Raw genomic sequence first — 14027 nt, 5'->3', positions numbered from 1 at the left:
AGACACAAGAACAGAATTTACCAACGAACTTACAATGAGTCTTAGGGTTTAAGACTACTTTTCATTACTTAAGAAAATATTGGATTTTCTTGGAAACATACAAACATTTTCACGGATTTATCAACAGGTTTTCATTACAAAAACATGCTTATGAACTCACCAGCTTTATGCTGATACTCTTTCAAAACTGCTTGTATTCTCAGGAAATCAGTAGACAGGTACCTCCTGAAGTTTTGAGAAGACTGAGTGCATAGAGTCATGTCTTTCTACTTTTGATCAAACTTTTGATGTAATTAAACAAGACTTAAACAGATGTAAACCTTTTTTTTTCATATGTGTATTCAATGTAATGGTTGCGTTTACTATGATTGCTATGATACAATTGTTGTGATACTATACATGACGTCATCCACCCCCGAACGTTTTCGCCGTTCCGGTTTGGGGGTGTGACACACGTGATGGTGTTTGACGGCTTAAATAAACGTTGTATGCCTTAAGGATGGCCACTGTAATGTTTTAAAACCACAAGGTTGGGTCCTATCAAAATTCCAATGGTTGGACCAAACCTGCGAATTGGGACAAACCATAGGGACTAAAACTGTAATTTACTCGGATAGGAAATTAGGAAGTTAGAAAATATAAACTCTAAAATTATTATCTATATATTTTTATATTAAATATATATTAAATACAAACGGGTACCCCGCGGGAGTACGGGACGAAAATACTCACTCCCAACCCTGATCCCGAAAATAAATAGGGTTTAATCTCACCCCTGCCCCCGCTTCCGCTTTTGAATTTTTTAAAAAATTAGCCCCATACGGTATTGAGGTCCCACGGGGTTTTTGACATCCCTACTTTCATTTTCAATCGAGTTTCTAAAATTTACTAGTTTATCTGTCTTAAGATAAAATATAGTAACATTTTATGAATAAATCAAAATTGTCATAATTGTCGTATCTAACTAAAAATGGGGAAATATTCTTTTTGAAAACAAAAGAAAATGGATGGAGAATTGTATAAGAAGGTTCATTTGAATTAAGAAATTAATAGACAAATTTTTGGAAAAAGAAAAAGTTTGATGCAAATGACAAATAGTCTCCTACCGATTCTTGCTTAACTTCTTGCCTATGCACACAAGGAAAATGGTAAACAAACAAGAAGCAATAAATTTGTTAGGAAAACACTTTGGATGACGTGGAATGTTTTGACTGGTGAGGACAAATAGGTGAGCCCCATGGAAAATCACTTAGATCAATCAGTTCCATCCATGCCATCTTGTCAAAGAAAGAACCCCTACAGCATCAAGCAAAAGAAAAGAATACTTTCATGATACATCAAGAACCAAATGCAAAGCAACTTATAATACCGTACAATTTGAGCAAATCTCAAACCTCCAAAGTGTTTATTCATGGAGGGTTTGCTCAAGCAGATCAGGTAAATATTAACCTTTTGAACCATCATATTTAGTTTTTGCTATAAATAAACCAATGTTCTTTCTACAATAAAAAAGAACATTATATTTGATCATTTTTGGACAAAAATGTGAAGTATGGATGCTTTTTGCATTTAGTTTCTATAGTTCACCAAATAGTTCGTTCTTACAAAATATAATATTTTTGCATTTAATAATTTTTATAAGAATAATAAATTGTTTGGAACCTAACTATTACGATTGCCGGTAGCACGATAATTTTTCGTGTTGAGAAGGAAAACGAAGCACAAACTTCACGCGTGATTAGAGATCGAAAGATTTCATCTCGAAGAACCCGTAGTTCCAAAGAAGGTAAAGTAGCCCAAAACAAACTTTCGAATAACTCGTTTTTTTTATCTATAAATGTTTTAAACTTATTACTAAAATACTATCAAGTTAGATGTTGATAACATTTATTTATATTTGTTACGAATCGACACATTTTGTAAATTTCTAGACCGTCGAAAAGGCCAAAATTGGCACCAAAGACAACCTTCTCGCGAAACAAGTCGTGACTATGATAAAATGGAGGGTGAGGAGTTTCGGACTGCTGTTGCAGCTGCTGCATTCGCAGTTAATTCTATCGAAACCAAAGAAGATGACATGAAACAAGGCCCGGGTTCAAGTTCTAGAAAAACCTCCGGTAAAATATTTTGTTTGCTTTATGTTGATTGGATTAACATTATAGTTAAACCTTATAAAAAATTAAAAAACATGTCGAACTCATAAATGACCAATGGACTGGTCAATCTGATCTAATATTTTTTTCCCTTACATATCATATTAATATTATTAAACAAAAAAACTAAGAAATAAAATTAAAAAACATAGTACAATCTATTTTCATGACCTGGATTATCGGTCCAAGACCGTTCTAGTCTGGAAAATCATGTTAGCTCATTCGTATTTTGTGTCTATATTAAGCCACATATTTTGTGACACCTTTTTTTTATGTAATAATTAAAAAATAAAAAAGATATTGTTTAAAAAAATCAATTATATTTGTGAAAACTTGTTAAACTAACTATAATTTATTTGGACCCGAAATCAAGATATCCAAGAGGTGTCACCAAGATCGCAAACTAATCAAGATCTCCATGGTGAAGCTAATAATCATCAGGCACCAACCATGGTTAAGATGAAATCCGACAACAATGTGTCAAAAAAAGATATTGGTTCAACCATGTCAATCGACAAAACTCCTAATTTTGTTGTAGAAAAACAATTGGACGAAGAAACTAGTCAATTAGATCTTGAGAAGAGACTTGGAGATATTTGGGAGAAAACTGAATTGCAAAAGATCAAAGAACGGTATGTCTTGCTATCAAAGTCTTGAAGAAATAACTTTAATTTGGTAACCAATCATTTTTTTTACAGAATGCTAGAATAAAAATACAATTTCAAATGTTGCATTATGATTTTTTCGGTTTAGCGTTTTTTTTTAATGTTTTAACTGTGAGTTTCTTTTTATTTATTTATTTATTAAGAAAATGACTATATAAAATTTTGAATTTTATAAAAAACATTATAATTTAGAATTTTTTTTCAGTTTAACCACTTGAAGAAAATTTTCTTTTCAATTTAATTATTTGAATTTTTTACTTAAAAAAACCTATCTTTAACTTGAAAAACAATTTCTAGTTTGATTTTTGATTTTTTGCAAAACAAAAAACAAACAAACAAAAAACAAACTAATTATTATTATTATTTTTTGAAATTTGGCTTTTTTTTTTTAAATAAAAAACATCAAATATGAAATGAAACAAATGATCATTTTCTTTTGTCCGTTTTTAAATAACTTGTTAAGTTTGAAATAGTTAGCATCTTTACCTAAATCGTTAAGTTTTAAGTAACTTTGGACGATAAAATTGAATACAAAATCAAAATTTAAGTCGAGTTTGAATTTAGTTTCTTATTCTTTTATTTGCTTTCGATAGACAAAAGTTATACGTTTACTTATAAACAATATAAACCCTTTAACATATTAATATCAATGTAGCATATCACATTACATGGGTTCCACGTAATGAATGAAACAAGTCCACTCCTTGTGAAGTCAACTTCCAAATTAACTCAAAATCCTGTAAATTTGAGAATTTGTTCTTCAATTTGATCAGGTTTACGAAAGTGAAAGCGATAATATCCGAGTGGGAGAATAAAAAGAAGTTGAGAGCAAAGAAAAAATTGATAAAGAAAGAGGTCTTGTTTTTAACCTTTTTTTTCTCGATAAAAACATAACACAATTACTTTCACAACTTTAGTGTTCAAAAGACCCACCATTGAAGCTTGCAGGGTAAGCTAGAGTGGAAAAGAGCTCGAGAACTGCAAGATTTCATGAGAAAGATGCAGACGATTGAAAATATCTCCAGAGGAGCAATATCACAGACAGAGGAGAACCGAAGAAATGAAGAAGATAGAGTTAAAGAGAATGCAAATATGATTCGATCAACTGGAAAAATCCAAAAACCAATATACTTATGTTGTTGGTTCTAGCGAACGCTTCTCCACCACAAATTCTTGATATCCAATACAATATTTGATATCGTCGCTAAATGTTTGATATCCATCAAGATCATGTATATTATATCAGATTGCTTTTGAGTGATATATTCTTGTAGGTGTTATCAATTCAACTGGAAAACAAAATATTTGATCTGTATTATTTATTGCTTTGGTCAATTAAAACATGTTTTTAATTTCTTATTGAGTCTTGTACGTGAAAGTGACTAAATAAATGTATGAGTAAATAAACCGATGTATCGAATATAGTATGTTAAATTTATAGATATGGAGTGGATAAACGGTGGATAACAAATGAATAACCATTTTACTCTTATATTGATAATATTTTCTCAATATTCATTAATTTAAGCAATATTCATCAATTATAAATTTATAAAGCCTATTTTGCTGTCCCGGGCCATATTTGAGAAACTACAGAAATAGTCATTATTTTTTTTATAGAAAATACAGAAATAGTCTCTGGAAAACTTTCTGATGGTCCATATTATATATATATATATTAAATCCAAAGGAACTTAGGAATAGTATTCTTTTAGCCTTTAGGATTTTGCCACATAAGTTTGCTGAAATTTATATTTTTAGTCCCTAAAGTCAAAAATTTTACATTTTTGCCTTTTGATTAAGTTTTTGTGCCTTAAGGTTTTTGCCACAAATCTTTAATGACTTTGACATTTTTAGTCCTTATATTCAAAGGTATTACATTTTGGTGTTTTTGCCACATATCTTTAATGAATTTGACACTTTTTGTCCTTGTAGTCAAAAGTTTTACATTTTGACATAAAAAACACAAAAAAACCTCCTTTAAAATTTTGCCAACATATTTTCCCAATATTAACAACTTTAACATTATTGCCACAACATTTTGGATTTTCTCCACCAGTATCCCTTTTTTTCGTTGTACACTTTTGACATCTAATTTTAGGAGTTGTCGACTTTCTTCCCTATTTATGGTGATTTACAATTTCAGCACATATCTTTTAAAGTTTGCCGATTTTTTCCATATTACCCCAAAAGCGGCATAGCCGCGGGTTCTTTACTAGTTTTAATAAAAACTATAGAAACGGTTCCTGAAAAATTACCAAATGATCTCTATCTTTGAGAAATTAAAGACATGGTCTGTTGGTCTCAGTGTGAAAATTATGTCTAATCTAATGGTTCGTATGTTTGAAAAAAGTTATAAAAATTGTCCGTATAAAATTATTTAATGATCGTAATATTTGAAAAAATTACATATATGGCCAGAAATGATATTTTGCGTAGTAAAATTACAGAAATAGATCATATGTAAGATAAAATACTATAACAGCCCTAAGTAAATATACAACTATAGAAATAGAAGTTGTGTAATAGAGATATTACATAAATAATTTTTGTGATAGCAAAATTACATAAATGGTCATTATATAATACCAACATTACAAGTGTGTAAGACAAAATTACCATCCATAATACTATAATAGTCCTAATGTAATAGTGAAGTTACGTAAATAATTTATATGTAAAAAAAAAAAAGAGAGAAATAATATCGAAAACCCGATACTCTCAACCAAGAACATCTATATATAACACCAACCGCAGAATAAGAGCATTCTCACTATTTCATTCTTAAATGACGCAATTTCATTGATCAAAAACAAACTTTTACCCAAAAATTTATAAGAAGACATTCATTTTACTTATGCCAACAATCGGACGTTGATTATTTAGTTTAAAAAGAAAGAATTCAGTTTATAACAAAAACCATTTGTAACCAATTATCCATATTGTCTAAACTACTTTAGTGAAGTAGTTAATAATTAGAACACATCATGTAATCAATTATTAATACAGAAACGACGTACAACATTCAAAACAAGAGGTACAAGTCACACAGCGAAAAAGATAAAAGTCGTTGCTTGATTTACATAGTAGAAGCAACAGTTCTACTTGAAGAAACTTCCGGCGGCCTTCAGGGCATCTGCGGCTCCAAACCCACTTCCAGATTCTTCCTTTTCACTTTTCTTCTCCTCCACCGGCGGCGCGGCGGCTGGTGCCTCAGCTTCGCCCTCCTTGGTGGGTGGTGGTGTTGTAGCACTAGCACCGGACTTCTCATACTCGTGAAGATAGTCATCTGCCTTCTTTAGATACTGCCCCACTCCTTGGGTCTCATCAAACTTTCCGTACTCCTTGGCGGCATCAAGGACGTCCGCGGCGGCGCCGGCGGTCTTAACCTTGTCAATTTTGTCTGTTTGGTTGCTTGCAGCTAACTTAGCTGCCTCCGCCACCTGCTTGGCACTTGACAATAGCTCCGTGGACGATGGTTGCTCTGTGTTAGTACTCTTCTCGTTGCCGTCGGTCGTAGAGTCCGAGACGGCGGTTTTGATGGTGCTCATAAATGAATTCATGTTTGCCGGTGAGAAAAGAACGATGGAAAATGAAGAAAGCTGATAATGGATATTTTTGGCATCAACCAAGAGGCAAGGGGATAAATAGATGAATCGTTTACGATTTTGCCCTTGGGAGAAGAGGCCGTTGAGTGGTGGTGGGGGTTACACGACGGAGGGTATAGAGGTCAATGACCAACTAATTGATGACTATGTGTCGGCCACTCTGTTACCAATAATGGGGGCCCCGTTTGGATGATTGTCTACGTGGCACGGTGGCAGGGACCTGAGTTTGACTCTTCAATGGTTAGTGCGTACTGCGCACCTATTGGTCGTGTATTTGTGTTAGAACCGTGTTGTAAATCTTCCATCCGTCTCTCTTTAATTACATTATTTATCAGTTTTACTTTTATTAATATTATTAGATTAGAAAAATATTAATAAACTAAAAATGCCTAAATTCAAAGTTGAATGACCATTTTTTATTATGAAATGTTTAATCCTATAGTTAATGAATAGTATAATTAATTAATAGACAAAGCTGCAAATTTAGTCATTGTGATTTGTAAAAAGCTATGTCCAAAAAGTTTTCAACTTACATGAAAGGTTCAAAATTAAGAGTTTTATTATGAACTTTGGTTCCAAAATTAGGAATTTCCTGTGAATTCGGCCCATGATGGACTTGAAATGACAGTTTTACCCTTTTAGTTTCTAATTTTTTTTTATATTTTTTCATATTTATTTTAATACTTATTTAAATAAAAATAAAAGACAAATAATTAGACCCACACCCTACTGTTCCCTGCCGTTTTCTCTTTTCTTAACCTAACCCATCTTGAAGAAACCTAAACCGATGCTTAAGAGTTTTGTTGGATTAGGTGTCTAAGCCCATTGCTATAATTGGTATGTACTTGAATTGATAGTAGCACAGTCCTTATGGGTTGCCTTCACACTAGCAACTAGACATGACGACCTATTGAGAAAGAGGAAGCATTTGTTATTTGAAATAATAAATTAATATATAAAATGATTTGTTATTATGTTATGAAAATAATATATTAATTAGAAATTATGTTATTTAATTAATATTTAATCAGAAATTAATTTGGAATTAATTTTGGGATTAAAGGAATTAGTTAAAAGTACATGGGCTATTTAGCAATTAATTAATAATTATGGTTTTGGGCTTTTGGACCATCCTAGAAGAGATGAACGAAAACTTCTAGGGAGGCCCTAGAATTTTCGTCCTAAGCCTTAAGGATGAGGAGTCCATGGACTGCTTAGGCATGAAGCGGGAAATTAGGGTTTCCTCCAGCAAACCCTAGCTTTGGGACTAAGCAACCTCAGCTATAAAAGAAGCCTCACCCCTCTTAGTTTCAACCATCCTTTGAAACCCTAACAAGAGCCGAAACTTTGAAGAATCTTCCTCCTCTCTCCTCTCATCCTCTTGCTTGGTGTGTTTGTGAGCCATTAGAGGTGTTACACTTGTGACACTTGCTCTCAAGGTTCAAGATCTTTAAGGAAACCATAGTTATTACTACATAACAATAAATGTATGTATCCTAACCCTAGTATAATGTTAATTTCGAAAATAATACATGCCTCCTAGGGTTTCTAGTTTTGTGTTCAATGCTTATATGTCTAATAGAGAAAACATAGATCCAACATATTAGGGTTGTATGCACACATAAAATTGCTTGCTATGCTCAAATCTCATCAAGTTTCACAATGCCTTCTTCCTCCATCAGACCACCATATAAAACTCTTAATCCGTCAACCTAAGCGACGCCACCGTTTCCATCTCTTCCCTTCTGTGTCAATATCCTCATCTTCGCCACCATCGAGCTTCATCTGTGTCATCGAGATTTCTCTGTGCCGATTCAGTTGCAAATCAAATTTTTCTCACACGGATGAATCGTTAATCTCCTGTGCCGATTCGATTTAGGTTTAATTTCTGAATCTCGTGATGTTCGTTAGAAGCATGGTGCTTTCAATTGGTGTGCTGAAAAATGGGAGTTCTTTGTTCATCTTGGTTTTTCCTTCATCTGATTTTAACTGGGTTTGGTTGGTTGCATAATCTATTTTTCAAAATTATGGAGTATTTGAATTATGAATCAAAACTAGAACTATTGAAGGATTTTTGTGTATTTTTTTGATTTTCTCTGTGTTTGTGTATGTGTTTAATTTTCTGTGTGTATGTATAATTTTGTGAGTGTGTGTTCTTGATTTCCAGGTTTAAATGTTTTCAATTTCTACGTGTTAATTATGGGTTGTTACATGGATTCGTTAGTAAAGGAGATGAGTTTGCAGGTGAAAGGGCTTAACAGAGAATGAGAAGGGTATTGCAATCATCAAAGATACATCAGAAGAAGTTTAACCTTATTGACACTGTTGAGATGAATGCGATTGGTGTGTAGCAAAAAATATGTTTTTTTTTCTGATTCGCAGATGATAGATGAGGAAAGAGAGAGAGAGAGAGAGAGAGAGAGAGAGAGAGAGAGTAAGGGTGGGAGTGGTATTGACATTTTTTTTCTTTAAAAAAAATCAAAATAGTATTAAAACAATTATAGAAGAAAAAAAGAAATTAAAAGGGCATAACAATCTTTTCAAGTTTTTTGGACCAAAATCACGAAAAATTCTTGATTTTGGACCTTCTATGCCAGTTGGAAAGTTTTTGGACTCTACCCACAATCTCTAAATATTATTAAAAGATAACCCTTAATTCATCAATGAAACAATCAGTACCATTTATTGTATTTCAATACTGTAATTTCCACCCTTAAATCAAATTGCTGACATCATCTTCCCTAAATATAATCCAAACATTTAATTATAAAATCTTTAAATTTGGCAATTAAATTTCAAACACAATTACATTTAATTATAAAATCTTTAATTATAGAATCTTTCTATACTTTCTAAAATATATTTCACAATTCGAGCACAGTTACATTTAATTATAGAATCTTTAAAATCAGCAATTATGTTATCGATTAAAGCATATCATTCTATTTATATATAAGATATCAGTTTCTCCATAAATCTGGCCAAAAAACATGAATAGCCGCCCCGTATTTCTCCTCTATTTTTCTCTCCTAAACCATAATTCTCTAATACTCTTCGTCCTCATGTCAATGGTTGTGCTTCAATTGATGCTTTGTGTGTTCATAACAGAATGTAGCACCATAAGGTGGTTCCTTTTTGCTCATGTATTCTTAGAATTTGCGTATTGCCTCTTCCTTGCATCTTTAATTATCACACCTCTGTTTTGGCTTCACACAAATCTCTACAAAACTGAAGCATGCATCTCCTTGAAGACATCTTTTGATAATCTTTGTCATCATTAACCCTAATTAATATTGTCCATAATTTAACTCCCTTATTTATAGCTTTTCGCTTCAAAATTCAAACCCGTTTAGTTTTTTATTTCTTAAAAAAGTCATTAAATAAACATACTAATAATTATGTTATCTTTAGTATATATTAAAATAAAAATCTTATGACATCAGCTTAAACAATCTGGGCCCTTGATTGTATTTCAATCATATGTTTTCCACCCTTAGATTGCTGACATCATCCTCCTAAAATGGAATGTATTTAATTCCAATAAGAGTTTTCCACAAAATTAACTTAAATCCGTTGAAATGGATTGTATTTAATTCTAATAAAAGATTCCCAAATTTTAAATATTGAATTTTCAGTTATCAAGGTTTTAACTTTAAAAACATATTACTATAAATCATTTCAATTAAGGCATTAAATATCAACCATTAATATAAATCTGTTTATATTAGTAAACCATTAATATAAAATCCATTTTTATTAGGAAACCATTAATACCAAAAAATCAGATTCAAATTATCACATACATATATGATTCATCTCTGAATCCGCGACTCACACTTATTTTCAATCGTTGTTTTTCTTCAAACCTTCTCCTACAACATCATTTTTATTGCTTATAACTTTCATCATCATTCTCTGCTTCAAACCTTCGTTGTTGTGCACTAGAAGGTCAGTACCTTCTTTCGCTTTTTTATATTTTTTTCGATTATTTTTTTGTTCATGTATCAAATATATGTATTTATATATTTCGATTTTCTTTGTCATAAATTACATGATATCGGTTAATTACTTTTCTGAAACTTTTCAAATAAATAGGAAAATATATTACATACCTTTAGTCCAGAAAAAATAATAATGTACTTTGATGTGAACTAGTTAAAACACAATATAGCAAAGTACTTTGATGGAATGACAAATGCACCCCACCCGTTTTCTGTTCACTGTAATCAGTTTTTTTTTTGTGTATTCGTTTAGCATGATACTTCCATTTTTTATCCAAAGGGTAAATCATTAATTTAGTATGTACAATGTTCATCAGAATGGTAAATCAGTAATTTAATTTAAACATTGATCAAATCATGAGCTGCTGTTATTTCTGTTTGTTTGATTACCTCAACTTGGTTACTGTTTTTGATTGTATATAATATCATAAATTGTTGGTTGGATTAAAGGGATTGAAATCTTGATATATACTCAAATAATCTGTTAAGATAAATATATGGTAATACCGAATGGAAAATGGAGGATAAGGGTATAATAGGAATAAAGAGATATGTTTTTAGTGTTTGAATGTAAATTAATATCCTAATATGATTGTTGAATTACAACATTTCTAACCTTAAATTGAAATCATAACTAAAGGTTATTGATATTGTTGGATGTATTTTTTTTAAATGCTAAGTATGATTTTAAGGTTTAGGGGCAGAAAGGTAATTTTACTTGGGATAGAATAAAGAAGGAAGATTCGAATTTACCTTTTGAAGGTATGAATAAACTCCTAAATTTTAAATCTTTAATTTTCGGTTATCAAGGTTTTAAAATAGTCAACTTTAAAAACATATTACTAAAAATCATTTAAATTAAGGCATTAAATATCAACCATTAATATAAATCCGTTTATATTAGTAAACCATTAATAAAAAACCCATTTTTATTAGGAAACCATTAATACCAAATAATCAGATTTAAATTATCACATACATATATGATTCATCTCTGAATCCGTGGCTCACACTTATTTTCAATTGTTGCTTTTCTTCAAACTTTCTTCTACAACATCATTCTTATTTCTTATAACTTTCATCATCATTCTCTTCTTCAAACCTTCGTTGTTGTGCACTAGAAGGTCAGTACCTTCTTTCGCTTTTTTATATTTTTTTCGTTTATTTTTTTGTTCCTGTATCAAATATATGTATTTATATATTTCGATTTTCTTTGTCATAAATTACATGATATCGGTTAATTACTTTTCTGAAACTTTTCAAATAAATAGGAAAATATATTACATACCTTTAGTCCAGAAAAAATAATAATGTACTTTGATGTAAACCAGTTAAAACACAATATAGCAAAGTACTTTGATGGAATGACAAATTCACCCCACCCGTTTTCCTGTTCATTGTAATCAATTTTTTTGTGTATTCGTTTAGCATGATACTTCCATTTTTTATCTGAATGGTAAATCATTAATTTAGTATGTACAATGTTCATCAGAATGGTAAATCAGTAATTTAATTTAAACATTGATCAAATCATGAGCTGTTGCTATTTCTGTTTGTTTGATTACCTCAACCTGGTTACTGCTTTTGATTGTCTATAATATCTTAAATTGTTGGCTGAGTTACTGGGATTGCAATCTTGATATAAAACTCAAATAATCTGTTAAGATAAATATATGGTAATACCGAATGGAAAATGGAGGATAAGAGTATAATAGGAATAAAGAGATATGTTTTTAGTGTTTGAATGTAAATTAATATCCTAATATGATGGTTGAATTACAACATTTCTAACTCTAAATTGAAATCATAACTAAAGGTTATTGATATTGTTGGATGAATTTTTTAAAATGCTAAGTATGATTTTAAGGTTTAGGGGCAGAAATGTAATTTTATTTGGGATAGAATAAAGAAGGAAGATTCGAATTTACCTTTTGAAGGTATCAATAAACTCCTAAATTTATGTGATTTATTTTAATTTAATTGCAAATTAAATGCAGGAAACCTTCAAGTAAGGAAATATAAGGGCAAAAGGGTAATTCGACTTACGAAACTAGAAAAGCATTGGGCTAGAAAAACAATTCAACAATAGATATTAAGATGACGCATGTACTAAAATGATTCTTTTTGCATGATACTTCCATTTTTTATCCGAAGGCTAAATCATTAATTTAGTATGGACAATGTTCATCAGAAGGGTAAATCGGTAATTTAATTTGAAAATGGATCAAATCGGTTGTTGCTACTATTTTTGTTTGTTTGATTATCTCAACTTGGTTACTATTTCTGACCTTATTGTCGAATATAATAACTTTATATTATACCATTTTTAGGAATGTACTTTTAAAGTACATTGTTATACCATTTTTAACAATAACCTTTTGTATTTTTTCATGTTTTAAATGTCTCTTTTAATTTATCTTTTATTCACTATTAAGGGGACGGATTTTATAAAAAAAAATTAATCTAGAAAGGGTTAAACTATAATTATTCTAATTTGTATATATTTTTGTACAGTAAATACAACCATTCAAAGATTGCTTTCTATGACTAACAAAATTATGTTTCTATTTTTGAAATCTCATAAAACATTACATATGGTTTTTTTGGCTTAACATATTAAATCATTCGGTCTAGATTAAGTCAGACAAAACAACAATGTATAACTTTTCATATTAAATGCGTAACCTATTAACTTGGACTCGATACTCAACAATCTCTACAAACTGCAATAACTATGTGTTTTTTTTACAAATTATAGCAACATATATACTTACCATGAAAAAAAAACTTTTAAGTTTAAAATAAAACTTAGTTTTTTTACCGGTAACAACAATATACAACACTTAATATCAACATCCTTGCCTACCAGTTTCTCTAAATATTAATACATGAACTATATCAAAAGTAGGCTAAGAAGTTAGAATCTAAATTAGGAATGATCTTATTAACTTAAATATCAGATTTACGGTATTATAGACAAATTTTTTATTTGATTCTTAAATTTTCTATGTGGTCGTATTTATATGGTAGAATCAAATTGTATAATTACAATTAACATTTATTTATTAAACTTTGTATGTAGGTATGAAACAATAATAAATATATTTTTGAAGGAACATTGTTCAAAATAATTTACATAATCTAAATACATATTAATTTAGTTCATTTCCAACATTTTCCTGTAAGATTGGATTTTTTTCGTCATGTTACATTCAAAAGATGGGTTGGCACCTTAGGTGTTTGACGAAATGTCTCAAAGAATCTGACACAAGTTCTCTACACTAACCTCACAACCTGGTATAAATTTTGGTTTTTTTTTTCTAGATTTTTAGCGTCATGTGTTTTTGTTGTTTGCAACTTTGTAGTGTTACATGTTTTTTTTGTCTTGTCCTTAGGTTTTTCTATCTCTGATAGGGCTTCATTTTTTATATTTATTGTAAACTATCGATTCAATCTATTGCACTTTGTTATGACTTTTATCAACGTCATAAGATTCTAATAAATTGTCCATTTCTTGATCTTTTAGAAAAAGATATTCTAACTGTATTAGTATCTACGACTGTGGTATTCTATTTTGTTGATTAAACGATTTATGATTTG

At 30.4% G+C, this 14027-nt stretch overlaps 2 protein-coding genes across 2 annotated transcripts; one reads left to right on the top strand and one right to left on the bottom strand.

Moving 5' to 3' along the window:
- Positions 1–1255: 1255 nt before the first annotated feature.
- LOC145109638 (uncharacterized) lies at positions 1256–4310 on the top strand. Its single transcript, XM_079046835.1, has 6 exons — positions 1256–1437; positions 1686–1786; positions 1932–2117; positions 2527–2785; positions 3592–3673; positions 3767–4310. Exons 1-6 carry the CDS (start codon positions 1412–1414, stop codon positions 3965–3967), a joined length of 855 nt encoding a protein of 284 aa, XP_078902961.1. The 5' UTR covers positions 1256–1411; the 3' UTR covers positions 3968–4310.
- A 1480-nt stretch (positions 4311–5790) lies between these two features.
- LOC145169532 (nodulin-related protein 1-like) lies at positions 5791–6451 on the bottom strand. The gene has a single exon (XM_079088078.1). The coding sequence runs from the start codon at positions 6379–6381 to the stop codon at positions 5920–5922; it is 462 nt and encodes a 153-aa protein (XP_078944204.1). The 5' UTR covers positions 6382–6451; the 3' UTR covers positions 5791–5919.
- Positions 6452–14027: the final 7576 nt, after the last annotated feature.

The sequence above is a fragment of the Lactuca virosa genome, chromosome 4 (genome assembly GCF_052849685.1).
Source record: "Lactuca virosa cultivar CGN04683 chromosome 4, Lactuca_virosa_CGN04683_v6, whole genome shotgun sequence".
NCBI classification, from domain to species: Eukaryota; Viridiplantae; Streptophyta; class Magnoliopsida; order Asterales; family Asteraceae; genus Lactuca; species Lactuca virosa.
Note: the sequence above shows the minus strand (reverse complement) of the source record. Positions and strands in the feature narration are given on the sequence as shown.

Excerpts from the sequence above, each read along its gene's own strand:
- LOC145109638 (XM_079046835.1), top strand. The coding sequence starts at position 1,412 with ATGGAGGGTTTGCTCAAGCAGATCAG. Across the intron at positions 1,438-1,685 it reads GGTTTGCTCAAGCAGATCAG|CACGATAATTTTTCGTGTTG; the intron begins GTAAATATTAAC and ends GATTGCCGGTAG. Across the intron at positions 3,674-3,766 it reads AAAAATTGATAAAGAAAGAG|GGTAAGCTAGAGTGGAAAAG; the intron begins GTCTTGTTTTTA and ends TGAAGCTTGCAG.
- LOC145169532 (XM_079088078.1), bottom strand. The coding sequence starts at position 6,381 with ATGAATTCATTTATGAGCACCATCAAAACCGCCGTCTCGGACTCTACG.